The sequence below is a fragment of the Danio rerio genome, chromosome 8, assembly GCF_049306965.1.
Source record: "Danio rerio strain Tuebingen ecotype United States chromosome 8, GRCz12tu, whole genome shotgun sequence".
Classification (NCBI taxonomy): Eukaryota; Metazoa; Chordata; class Actinopteri; order Cypriniformes; family Danionidae; genus Danio; species Danio rerio.
This window is the reverse complement of record NC_133183.1, coordinates 7,380,362-7,394,783: the sequence shown is the minus strand read 5'-3', so window position 1 is coordinate 7,394,783 and position 14,422 is coordinate 7,380,362. Positions and strand designations below refer to the sequence as shown.

The window sequence follows — 14,422 nt, the reverse complement described above, 5'->3', positions numbered from 1 at the left end:
AATATATATATATATATATATATATATATATATATATATATATATATATATATATATATATATATATATATAATATATATAATATATATATATATATATATATATATATATATAATATATATAATATATATATATATATATATATATATATATATATATATATATATATATATATATATATATATATATGTATGTATATAGCAATATTGTGTATTTTTTGTGTTATTTGTTTCTCATTTGCTGTATATTTTATTGATTTAATCATGTTAATATATTATATGCTTTATATATAACTAAAATGCTTTGGTAATACTGTAAATGTCATGCCAATAAAGCAACTTTAGAGAGAGAGAGAGCAGCTTTTACCTGTCAACAAGGCTACTAAACATAAAAGTATGACAAATAGTGGATTTATTTTATTTCAACAGCCTTTTTTTTTATAACTTTAGCCCATTAAAAAGAAAAGGTGTATAACAATGTCATAATAAATAATAATATAGTGAAAAATAACATTATTTATTGGTGTGCAAAAGGTGTGCTTCAATCCAGCTACCAATTCGATTCAATTCAGCTTTATTTGTATAGCTCTTTTACAATGTATATTGTGTCAAAGCAGCTTCACATAAATGGCCATACCACAGGAACGGACTGGCCATCTGGCAATTTTGGAAACTGCCAGAAGGGCCGGACCATTTTTTAAATGTGGGCCGCTCATTTTTATTTATTTATTTTTTTTTATGTGTATTGTTTTTACATGCAGGCAGCTTTTATCTATTGCTAGATGTGATATTATGATGATGAGGATAATAATAATAGTAATAATAATAATAAAAAAATAATAATAATAAATGTTAAGCATTTGGCCCAATCGGCGATGGCTGCCTGATTTCGTGCAGCAAGAGACTCTACATTAGGTCATAATTATTAATATTTATTCATTAGGTCACCTATAATTGTTTAATAAGCACCTTATTATTCAAAAGAATAATGAGGCATAGCCTAGCATAAGCAGTGATCCAAATAAGTGAGAGAGTTAAAAGGGTTGAGAAGATGTAGCATCAGACAATTTGTACAATGCCAACTTAGATACAAGAAGCCGACATATAGACAGTGGCAATAAATGACCTGCAGAGACACTGCAGAGAATGACATATATAGTGATTTGTGAATAAAATTATGCTGAAGTGTTGCTAGTGCTGCATGTCCATTTGTGTGTAAAGGTGTGTGCACATTCACAGGTTACTCCTAATATAAGTTATAGCAGACAAACGGTATTAACAGACAGCCAACGGACTCGACAAGATGCACAGATTATTTTTTATTTAGTGTTTACATATGTATAAATTTGATATAAACAGGTTGTTTTTGTTTCAGTCACATACATCAAGGGCCCTATCATACACCCGGCGCAGTGTGGCGCAAGGCGTGGCGCAGTAGTCTTTTGGTAATTTAAGCTTGGCGCAAGAGTTGTTTTGAGGCGTTGCGCTACGCTGTTTAAATAGCAAATGCATTAGCGCTCATTTGTGGCTCATTAGGCGTTCTGAGGCGGACCGCTGGCGCGTTGCTATTTTGAGAAACTATAATAGATTTTTCATTAGACCAAAACTAACCCGGTCTAAACTGCGGCGCAGAGTTGCGCCTCGCTCACGCACTGCTTAATACGCACAAGAGAGCAATAGGCAAATATCTTTACATATGAAAAAATTTAAATATTAAGGATATATATAGGATATAATAAGAATAGATATAGAATATAAATATAAAGGATTAAAATATTACAAAACATATTATTTTCTAGCCTACATAAATATGAAAAATCACTGCTTTTATGTCTTCTTCATCTCGGGAGGCTTTTTCAGTTCATTCATAACAATTTGCTTTTGTATAATGTTATTATTATTATTAGCAGTATTATTTATTATATCCATATGTATATTTTTTTATTAAAAACAAGCTTAGATTTGCCCACCTGTTTTAGACCATATGGGGCACAGCATGTGTTTTAGGATATAACACATTTTGCTATTATTATTCATTTGAATATTAGAACTGAATTTAGAAATAGTTTTGAAACGAATATTTGCACTTAACAAACAAAAGTATTTATTTATAGACTAATTGATGTCTGTGCGTAAAGGTTTCCCTATCCAAGAGCGAAAGTGAAAGGGATCCATTATCCTCATTCTCACGCAGTAGATGCTCTGTTTAACGGTTTTCTGTTAAAAAAAAACTATCAACTGTTAACTGTTTGCTAGTGAAATGCTCATTTTTTCCACTTAGACTTACTTTGCGTCCTGTAATGCTCTCTTGGCGCGACGCAGCTGACTCTTAAAGGGAATGGTAGATGAGACTGTAATTGGTTTATTCTTAAAACACACCTATAACTCATTAAGAAAATAAACTCAACCCTTTTAGACCATGCGCCGAAGCGCAAGGCAGATTTCCCGTCCTTAAATTAGCAAAAACGCGTCCTGACACGCCCTGAAAGCATTTGCGCCCTGCGTTTTGCGCTTTGCGCATGGACCGTCAAAATAGAGCCCCAAATGTTTAAATATCTATTACGTATAGTACTGCTATTATTTCACCATCTGTACACCAGAAGTAGTGAATGTGTGGTACTGTGGGTGGGGCTGTTGTGGTAGTGGGCTAGTGTGGCTACATTGCCAGGGCTGAATTTTTGTCCCAGTCCGCCCCTGAGCTACCACCTCAAGTATATTTCAAACCTGTGGGAAGCACTGTACTGTGTTTTTACTATAGCACTTTAAAATATACAGCAACATAGACAGTTACTTAAAATACGTAAATAGGCCTTAAGCTACACAATAAACATGACTTATTTGTGCTATAACTCGAGACTCCTCAAAAGAAGATTAGGGACTGTGTTTTTCTCTCATTATTTCAAATGAATTCAAAGGCAATTTGTAATGCCACACTGAACTGATTGTCCTGTAGATAACAGGTTGTTCGGCCAGCCTACGCTCTGTCTTCAAGACTATTAGATTAGCCCGTTTCATTCAATTGACCTACACAAAATGTTTCGATTAGATCTGAATCTGGAGGCTAGTAAACAGTGGTCAGACCGGAGGATTCAAACGCATTGCTGCTCACCATTGAGCATTTATACGATCACTTTTATATGTACTCAATAGTTGTAATATGATTAAAGGATCAGATGGTAAGCCTTTTGTGTTGGCCACTCAAGATAAACCAATAATTTCCGGTTTTTGCTCCGAGAGCAGGAGAGAAAGGACTGTTATCAACTTTGGCACACCCTTAGCTTCATTTTTGCCCAAACTGAAGAACAATCAGATAACAAAGCATAAAGAGACACTGAGCCAGCCAACGGGGGGAAAGGAAATGTTCATTGTCCTTCATCGATTGGCAAAGATGTTGTCATTTATTTCAAATCTTCTCTCTTAAAATAGTCATTTATTTACACTGTGAAACCCATATTTCTTCCAGGCAGCACAGAAAGGGAAAGGCTGGGTTTTCCGTGCAATTACAGTAACGCTTTCAAGCTCCAAAAAGAGCGCAAAAGCACCGTAAACGTATCACAAAAATAGTCTGACTCATGCACTGTATTCTGATTCATCAGATAGCTTTGTAATGAAAAGACCTAGATTTACATCATTATTCACTAATTATCTTCTTCTCTAGTGAGCTGTTAACCTCCGTGACCGGCTCATTGAGTGAGTTAGTTGAGCCGGAGAACCACATCAGTTTAATTTGTGAATGAATCATTTCGAATCGCAAATTATTCAGTTGTGAACTGGATTAAATGATTCATCAGATTTTTAAAAAAGTTGACTCATGAATCATAACATCTCATCACTACTTGTCATCAGCACACCAAAGATAGGGAGAATTTTCAGTAAAGGGAATGTGACCATGTATATTTTTCACCCAGCTGGAGTGCTTTAAGATTTTGGATACTGCACAAGGATTTAGGGCTTTTATCATGAAGCAATGCACATTTGATTCTACCCTTATTCATTTAGAGAACAAAACAATCACAAGGACATGCAGGCCCAATCTATCTCTCTCTCTCTCTTCAATGTTGCTGTCTTGCTTTTGTTTCTATCTTCTTTCTTGGTTGACACAGTAATCTTTGAATATATTTATTTGTGTACATTTGAAGTCAGAATTATTAGCCCCCTGTATTAACCCCCCCCCCCCACCCACCCACCACCACACCCCCGTAAAAATTTTCCCTCAATTTCTGTTTCTGTTCTGTTTTCTTATTTTATTGGTAGGTTAATTAGGTATACTAGGCAGGTTAGGGTAATTAGGCAAGTTAATGCATAATGATGGTTTGTTCTGTAGACTATTAAAAATATATAGCTTAAAAGGGGTAATAATTTTGTACTTAAAATGTTAAATAAAAAAAAAATAAATAAAACTGCTTTTATTCTAGCCGAAATTAAACAAATAAGACTTTCTCCAGAAGAAAAAATATTATCAGACATACTGTGAAAATTTCCTTGCTCTGTTAAACATCATTTGGGAAAAATTTAAAAAGGAAAAAAAAATCTAAGCGGGGCTAATAATTCAGACTTCAACTGTATATTGTGTGATAATGTCATACTGTTGACCATGAGCAGAGGAGACGCGATCTGTTATTTTAACAGTCTGGATTCTCTACCACACAGGCAGTGTAATTATGATTATTGAGGAAACCTTTAGGGGAAGTACTGTTTTTCTGCATTATTTTAATAAAAAAACAAGTCAAGTTACTCTTGAGTGTCTTGCTTTTTTGGTTGCCACAAAATGAATGTGTATATTTGCTTTCGTTTGTAATTAAAGTACATGAAATAAGCAAGGAAAATCAATTGAGCCTGACATAATTTTAAGAACGCCAAATGCTCCGCTACAAGGGCCATTTGCATAATAATCTCATTATTGCCAAACGAAAAAGAAGGTAAATAAAATTCCCACTTGAAGCAGCACATAAATTCATACTTATACAGTTGAAGTCAGAATTATTAGCGCCCCTGAATTATTAGGCCCCCTGTTTATTTTACCCCCAATTTCTTTTGAACAAAAATAAGCTTTTTTCAGCACATTTCTAAACATAATAGTTTTAATAACTCATTTCTAATAACTGATTTTTTTTAACCTTGTCATGATGACAGTACATAATATTTGACTAGATATTTTTTAAGACACTTCTATACAGCTTAAAGTGACATTTAAAGGCTTATCTAGACTAATAAGGTTAACTAGGCAGGTTAGGGTAATTAGGCAAGTTATTGTATAACAGTAGTTTGCTCTGTAGACCGTTGAAAAAAAAAAAAAAGCTTAAAGGGGCTAATTATTTTGAACTTAAAATGGTTCATAAAAATAAAAACTGCTTTTATCCTAGCCGGAATAAAACAAGACTTTCTCTTGAAGAAAAAAATATTATCTGACATACTGTGAAAATGTCCTTTTTCCTTCTGTTAAACATCATTTGGAAAATATTTAAAAAAGAAAAATAAAATCAAAGAGGGGCTAATAATTCTGACTTCAACTGTATATACAAAATATTATTCTGTGAAGATTTACTATATACTCTGATGCAAAATGAGACTAATTATGTATTAACTAATCTTTGCAAGGAAGTAATCATCAGTTAACTGTAATGCCAAACAAGGAGGAGTACTGACCAAATTATGGCTCATCCTTTCTTTCTTTTTGTGTTTAATGCAGGGTCCCTGGTGAGATCCCGTTGGCTGATGATCCCCCTGCTCGTGCAGGCCTGGCTCTTGGCATCCCAAGGCAGAGTCCGAGAGAAACCATGTCCCCGAAGCTGCCGCTGCGATGGCAAAATAGTATATTGTGAGTCAAATGCCTTCCGCGATGTGCCAAAGAACGTTTCCATTGGATGCCAGGGACTTTCTCTGCGGTACAACAGCTTGGTGAACCTCAGGGCTGGTCAGTTTGCCAGCCTCAGCCAGTTAGTCTGGCTGTACCTTGACCACAACTACATCAGTGGAGTGGACAAACAAGCCTTTCAGGGTGTTCGAAGACTAAAGGAGTTGATTCTCAGCTCCAACAAGATCACTCATTTGGAAAACAGCACGTTCCATTCGATTCCCAACCTACGCAACCTGGACCTCTCCTACAACAAACTTCAAATCCTGCAGCCAAATCAATTTCAAGGCTTGCGCAAACTGTTGAGTCTCCACATCAGATCAAACTCCCTCAAGACGGTTCCTATGCGAGTGTTTCAGGATTGTCGAAATCTGGAGTTCCTTGATTTGGGGTATAATAGACTGCGAAGTCTAACTCGTAATGCATTTGCGGGGCTTCTCAAACTGACCGAGTTACACTTGGAGCACAACCAATTCTCAAAGATCAATTTTTCTCATTTCCCAAGGCTGAACAACCTCCGTGCTTTGTATCTGCAATGGAATCGGATAAAGTCGATAACCCAGGGAATTACATGGACCTGGACCTCTTTGCAAAAGCTGGATCTCTCCGGGAATGACCTGCAGGTGTTGGATTCGAGCATCTTCCAGTGTCTCCCTAACTTGCAGACCCTTAATCTGGACTCTAATAAATTAAGCAACGTGTCTCAAGAGGCCATCTCGGCTTGGATCTCGCTTACTACCATCAGTCTTGCAGGGAACATTTGGGAATGCAACCCCAGCTTATGCCCTCTTGTAGCTTGGCTGAGGAACTTCAAGGGGAACAAAGAGACCACCATGATTTGTGCAGGACCGAAGGAGATTCAGGGTGAGAAAGTTATAGAGGCCATTGACACGCATGGAATTTGCAAGACAACCCCAACCCCTTATCTGACGATGTCCTCTACTGTAAGTTCCCCATCCAAAGCCAAACGTTTCCCCCTGCCCACTATGTTCAGAGTAAATGAGAAAATAACTCGGAACAATGCTGTTGCACCGTCTCCGACGGCAGCATCCCCACCTGTCCCTGAGCAGGACTTTGAGCATGTTTCATTCCACAAGATAATAGCCGGCAGTGTCGCCCTCTTCTTATCCGTGGCCATGATCTTGCTAGTGATCTATGTCTCCTGGAAGCGTTATCCCAGCAGCATGAAGCAACTGCAGCAGCATTCCATGGTGCGAAAACGCCGGAAAAAGGCACGGGAGACAGAGCGCACCCTCAGCTCTCCGCTTCAGGAATATTATGTGGACTACAAACCCACAAACTCAGAAACCATGGACGTACTGGTCAATGGGACAGGACCCTGTACCTACACCATCTCCGGCTCCCGAGAATGTGAGGTATGATCCGTCGCCCTCCTAAAATCCATTACCACTGCGGGGAATAAGAGGTAAATGTCCAGTCTATGTGAGTGAGGCAAAAAGTGTGTTGTCTCCCCCCTTTTTTTCCGCTGCTAGCTGTTCCCCTGATGGGTAGGAAACATGGGTCAGTGCATGGCAACTTGAGTCATATGTTCTCAGTCTTGTAATCAAAGTTTTGCTTACTTCTTTAACATCAGATATACAGTAGTAAGATAAACCTTCCTCGAGCCAAAAACACCTGCTCATGTTTGTATCGACTGATTTGGGGAATGTCTATTCTTTTATTCTTACAAATAACGTTCAGTTTCACATACTGGGTCAAGTCTCAGTGCATTGCTCCTTTCCTATCCTCTGTGTGTTTTTGCATTATCAACAACATGCAACACCCCGAGCAAAGGGCCGTTGAGTCAGATAAATTGCGACTGCTTGTTTAAAGGAGAAAGGAGACTGACGAAATGTAAGAACAAATATATTGGTCTGGTTCCAAGATAAATATTTGCCTCATTTTGGTTTCAAGGTAGCAGTGACCTGATTATTGAGAGGTTGAAGAGACTTTCCTTAATCATGCAATTTGTCGAACAATTCATTAGTTCAGGACTTAATTAAAGGTACACATTGCTGATCCTTATATCCTAATCCCACCACATGGCTACTTATGGCTGCTTGACATTTGTTGAGCAATTGCATGAAATAATTTATTCAGTGGCATAGGTTCTCCCCGTGAAATATGATAAGGCACAGGTCCAGGCATAGAGGAGCTTGAGAAAATAAACGTAAAGCCTTTTGCTGTGAAACAGCTACTCGGGGGAGTCAGAGTACATACACAATACAAAGTACATTTCTTTTCGAGCCCTAGAGCAGCAAAAGCAAAGGCAATCTTCATAGTGGAAATAGATTCAGTGTCTGCAGGTCTAATTATAAACGGCTCTCCGCAAAGGTCATCTTAAGGATCATCACCATCATGGAAATGTTAGAACAAGGGTGAGATCTGTAGGGCATCTAACTTATGGGACTGCCATCATGTCCACTTGTTTTGTTGATTCAGTGGATTGTAGGTAAATCTTTGTGGTGGTTGTGGATATTTCCCATTGAAAGTAATGAACATCCCAAGGGATCCATTTCAGAAGCTCGAAAATATGATAAAGCTAGTGTCCTTGAAAGAAGTTATAATGGCAACTACATCCTGGGAAACAAGGTTAGATTAAATAATTGTTAGGGCGAATTAATGAAGTTCGCCAACGAATGTAAAGCAGAAGTGTATGACTAAGAGGCTTTATTTGTTTTGCCTTCACAGTGATAGAAGTAAAAGGTGATATTTCATTTTAGTGCTTTATTGTGAAATGTACACGAGGGGCTGTGCTTTTCCACTTGTGTATCGTTGCCGTGTTGATTCATTCGCTTTATGGTCTTGTTGTTGTTAGCATCCATCATGTCCTTTGCCCCTTTTGTTGCTCCTGTTGATGTGTTTTTCAGCCTTTTGACAAGTGTGAATATGTTTTTTTTTTATCCGTAAATGGAAACTGTACAACTGAACCCTGCATTTAAACAACTCATAACGCTAATGTGAAACACAGTGATATTGGGTGATTTATGTGCTTGACTAAGCATTTCTACTACTACAGTATAAAACCAAAGGTTAAGCATATTGCTAATGCACAACATATGTTAGGATACAGATAATTATGCATCTTTTAATGTAGAGTACAGCACATAACAAAATATATCCAGTTTTAAGGGGTATTTTGATATAAAATGCACCAGAAAATGTGTCAAATTCATTATAAACTTGTTTTATAGACAACATTGTTTGAGATGTAAGCTTTTGTAAAGTCTAAAAAGCAGTAACAGGCACACGTTTAGTATATCGGCTATTTTTATCTCTTTGTAATTACAATTTGAGATACTATATGGAAATTTGTTTTTCATTAAAGGGACAGTTCATCCCAAAAAAAAAGTTCTGTCATTTTTTACCCTCCCTTTACTTGTTCCAAACCATTTTTTCTTCCCGTTGAAACATAATAAGTTATACCGAATAATGTTGAAACCTGTAACAAGTAACCTCCATAGTATTTGTTGGTTACTAGTTTCCACCATCCTTCAATATAGTTTATTCTGTGTTCAACAATATATTAAAAAACCCTCAAACTGGTATGAAACAAGTAAACATCAGGTAAATGATGACATAATTTTAATTTTTGTATGACCTACTCCTTTAATATGGAATATTTGGTTGCGTTCTTGTACTCTGGAACTTTAAATAAAGGGTTTTATAGTCTGCATTTAAACAACCCATAACGTTAATGTGCAACACAGTTGTAAATGCACTAGAAAATGTGTGAAAAACACTATAAACTTTTTTTTTTTGTTAACAACATTGTTTGAGATATAAGCTTTTATGAAATCCAAAAGCACTGACAGGCACACATAGGTTTAATGTTTAGTAAATCTGTCTGAGTTCTGCTATTTTTATCTCTTTTTAACTACAATTTAAGATTCTATAATAACTATATGTGCATTTGTTTGTCCTTAAAGGGATAGTTCACTTAGAAAATTTAATTCTCTCATCATTTACACTCCCTTTACTTGTTCTAAACCATTTATTTTTCTTCCATTTGAACACTAAATAAGTTATACTGAACAATGTTGGAAACCTGTAACCTCTATAGTATTTGTTGGTGACCGGTTTCCACAATCCTTCAATATAACTAATTCTGTGTTCAACAGTACAAAAAAAAAAAAAAAAAAAAAAAAAAACTCAAACTGGTATGAAACAAGTCAACATCAAGTAAATGATGACATAATTTTTTATATGACTTACTCCTTTAATATGGAATATTTGGTTGCGGTCTTGTACTCTGGAACCTTAAATACAGGGTTGTATAGCCTGCATTTAAACAACCCATAACACTAATGTGCAACACAATGGTATTGGGTGAGTTATGTTGTTGACTTCTTGTAAAGTATGCAGTTTTACTACTACTACTACAATATGAACCCAAAGGTTAAGCATATTAAATGCACAATATAAATTAGGATACAGATAATAATGTATTTTTCAGCTAAAACCAGATCTGAATGTAGAGTATAGAACATAACAGAAGTGATCTAATTGTAGGGGGTGTTTTGGTGTAAAATGCACTAGAAAATGTTTTTATTGACAGCATTGTTTGAGATATACGCTTTTATGAAATCCAAAAGCACTTTCAGGCACACATAGGCTTTATGTTTAGTAAATCGGTCTGAGTTCTGATATTTTTATCTCTTGTAACTACAATTTAAGATTCTATAATATGCATTTGTTTGTCCTTAAAAGGATAGTTTACTCAGAAAATGTAATTCTCTCATCATTTACACTCCCTTGTTCCAAACCATTTATTTTTCTTCCTTTTGAACACAAAATAAGTTATACTGAACAATGTTGGAATACTGTAACCTCTATAGTATTTGTTGGTTACCGGTTTCCACCATCCTTCAATATAACTAATTCTGTGTTCAACAGTACAAAAAAAAAAAAAAAACTCAAACTGGTATGAAACAAGTAAACATCAAGTAAATAATGACATAATTTTCATTTTTGTGTGACCTACTCCTTTAATATGGAATATTTGGTTGCGGTCTTGTACTCTTTAGTAAATCGAGTTTTGCTATTTATATCTCTTTGTAACTACAATTTGAGATTCTATAATGTGCATTTGTTTTTCCTTAAAAGGATAGTTTACCCAGAAAATGTAATTGTCTCGTCATTTTCACTCCATTTACTTGTTCCAAACCATTTATTTTTCTTCCTTTTGAACATAAAATAAGTTAAACTGAACAATGTTGGAAACCAGTAACCTCTATAGTATTTGTTGGTTACCGGTTTCCACCATTCTTAAGATATAACTTATTTTGTGTTCAACAGTACAAAAAAAACAAAAACCCTCAAACTGGTATGAAACAAGTAAACATCAAGTAAATAATGACATAATTTTCATTTTTGTGTGACCTACTCCTTTAATATGGAATATTTGCTTGCGGTCTTACTCTGGAACCTTACAGGGTTGTATAGCCTGCATTTAAACAGCCCATAACTGTGGGTTAAATATGTTGTTGACCTCTTCTGAAGTATGCAGTTTTACTACTACTACTATAATATGAACCCAAAGGTTAAGCATATTAAATGCATAGTATAAATTAGGATACAGATAATAATGTATTTTTTCAGCTAAAATCAGATCTGAATGTAGAGTATAGCACATAACAGAAATTATCTAATTGTAGGTGGTGTTTTGGTGTAAATGCACTAGAAAATGTGTGAAATACACTATAAACTTGTTTTTATTGACAGCATTGTTTGAGATATAAGCTTTTATGAAGTCCAAAAGCACTGACAGGCACACATAGGCTTTATGTTTAGTAAATTGGTCTGAGTTCTGCTATTTATATCTCTTTGTAACTACAATTTAAGATTCTATAATATGCATTTGTTTGTCCTTAAAAGGATAGTTTACTCAGAAAATGTAATTCTCTCATCATTTACACTCCCTTGTTCCAAACCATTTATTTTTCTTCCTTTTGAACACAAAATAAGTTATACTGAACAATGTTGGAAACCTGTAACCTCTATAGTATTTGTTGGTGACCGGTTTTCACCATCTTTCAATATAACTAATTCTGTGTTCAACAGTACAAAAAAAAAAACCCTCAAACTGGTATGAAACAAGTAAACATCAAGTAAATAATGACATAATTTTCATTTATGTGCGACCTACTCCTTTAATATGGAATATTTGGTTGCGGTCTTGAACCTTACAGGGTTGTATAGCCTGCATTTAAACAGCCCATAACTGTGGGTTAAATATGTTGTTGACCTCTTCTGAAGTATGCAGTTTTACTACTACTACTACAATATGAACCCAAAGGTTAAGCATATTAAATGCACAATATAAATTAGGATACAGATAATAATGTATTTTTTAGCTAAAACCAGATCTGAATGTAGAGTACAGCACATAACAGAAATTATCTAATTGTAGGGGGTGTTTTGGTGTAAATGCACTAGAAAATGTGTGAAATACACTATGAACTTGTTTTTATTAACAGCATTGTTTGAGATATAAGCTTTTATGAAGTCCAAAAGCACTGACAGGCACACATAGGCTTTATGTTTAGTAAATCGCTCTGAGTTCTGCTATTTTTATCTCTTTGTAACTACAATTTAAGATTCTATAATGTGCATTTGTTTTTCCTTAAAGGGATAGTTAAACTGAACAATGTTGGAATACTGTAACCTCTATAGTATTTGTTGGTTACCGGTTTCCACCATCCTTAGATATAACTTATTTTGTGTTCAACAGTACAAAAAAAAAAAACCCTCAAACTAGTATGAAACAAGTAAACATCAAGTAAATGATGACATAATTTTTATTTTTGTGTGACCTACTCCTTTAATATGGAATATTTGCTTGCGGTCTTGTACTCTGGGACCTTAAATACAGGGTTTTATAGGCTGCCTGAGTCCATCTCTCTCTTAAATCGCGCGGATGAGTTAGATGAGTCCCTGACAGCTTTTTTGTTGACAAGGCAGAACCGCAGGAAGTCCAGGCACCGGGCCATTACTGAAGCCCCTTGATGTTGTGAGCAGTCAGGCTGGCCATATTTACAGCAAGAAGGACGGTGATTCTATCTCGGAAAATTGGAAGTGTCAAAAGAGCGAGATCAGAGACATAAAGCTATGGCTGTCAGAAAGCAATTTTTATCGACCGGCGATAACCTGTGACCTCCAGTGACCATGGTCAGCGGCATCTCTCACACACACATGGATCCACGGAAGAGTGGAGGTGCAGAATAAGAGTGAATGTTGTATCTATGAGTGGGAATGGGAGTTAAATCGGCAGTGGAGTTACTCTTTAGTTGGCTGATCATTTATTTGATCATTTTAACAGTGCTTGAGAACACAATATGGTGGCGCAGAATCAGATTGAGCTTTATTCAGCAAGTGTTATGCAATCACACAAGGAAGGGAGAAGAGAGAAAAACGTCATGGCGGGTAAAATAATATGGCCACATTTCTTTTCTTTCTCTTTCAAGTCACAAGCCACCATTTTAGATCTGTTTGAATGGGCGGATATACTGTAGGGAAAAGCCTCCTTTTCCATTTTGAAAGGGTTGCTTTGATATTCAATATTTGGGAATCTGATTTTCACGTATTGTCAATTGATGGTATATATTTGAGCGGTACTTTCACAGTAATGAGAAGCTCGCAGCCCCTGGTCGCCGTATGAATCTTTGTTCTTTTCATGCTCTACAGAAGAAAGAAAGAAAGTCATACAGAATTGATACAGCATGAGAGGAAGCAAACCATGACAGATTTTTCATTATCGCGTGCAGTTCCTTTGCTGTGAAATCTTCTTCACACTTCTAGTAATGACGCAAGTTTAATTTTTAACCAACTTACTTCAAGTCCACTAGGATTACAGTTTTACCAGATAATAATAATAATAATAATAATAATAATAATAATAATAATAATTATTATTATTATTATTATTATTATTGATGTTATTATTGTTATTATTATTATTATCATCATCATCATCATCATCATCATCATCATTATTATTATTATTATTATTATTATTATTATTATTATTATTATTATTATTATTGATGTTATTATTGTTGTTATTATTATTATCATCATAATAATCATCATCATCATCATCATCATTATTATTATTATTATTATTATTGATGTTATTATTGTTATTATTATTATTATTATTATCATCATTATCATCATCATCATTATCATCATCAACATCATCATCATCATTATTATTATTATTATTATTATTATTATTATTATTATTAATAAATTGCTATGTATTTATGCTTTTTTGTTTTTTAATTATGTTATAGTATATCGTGTCTAGCCTTATGTGGTTCACATACATTTTACATGTTAAATTTATAGATTTTTACTTCCAAAAACCACTAGAATATTAAGTCAAATAAATATTTGCATAAGATATTTTATAAATCTCCAAATGTAAATTCATTAAAACTCATTATTTGATTAGTAATGTACATAGCTTGATCCATTTAGCCAGATCTTGTCTTATTCTAACAAAGCGTACATTGAGGGAAATATTCTTTAATCAGATTTAAGGTGATGTACTAATCTTCATTTA

At 34.9% G+C, this 14,422-nt stretch overlaps 1 protein-coding gene across 5 annotated transcripts in view; it reads left to right on the top strand.

The window, feature by feature from the left end:
* Nucleotides 1-14,422, top strand: part of LOC100333709 (leucine-rich repeat transmembrane neuronal protein 4) — a 470,001-nt gene that overhangs the window by 180,974 nt on the left and 274,605 nt on the right. For 3 of the 5 annotated variants that reach the window (XM_073910049.1, XM_068223094.2, XM_073910048.1), the window contains exon 2: nucleotides 5,689-7,279. In XM_073910049.1, the coding sequence (XP_073766150.1) occupies nucleotides 5,715-7,235 (1,521 nt within the window). In that variant the 5' untranslated portion in view covers nucleotides 5,689-5,714 and the 3' untranslated portion in view covers nucleotides 7,236-7,279. The remainder of the gene's footprint in view (nucleotides 1-5,688; nucleotides 7,280-14,422) is intronic. The other 2 variants (XM_017357406.4, XM_073910047.1) reach the window with 1 other exon arrangement.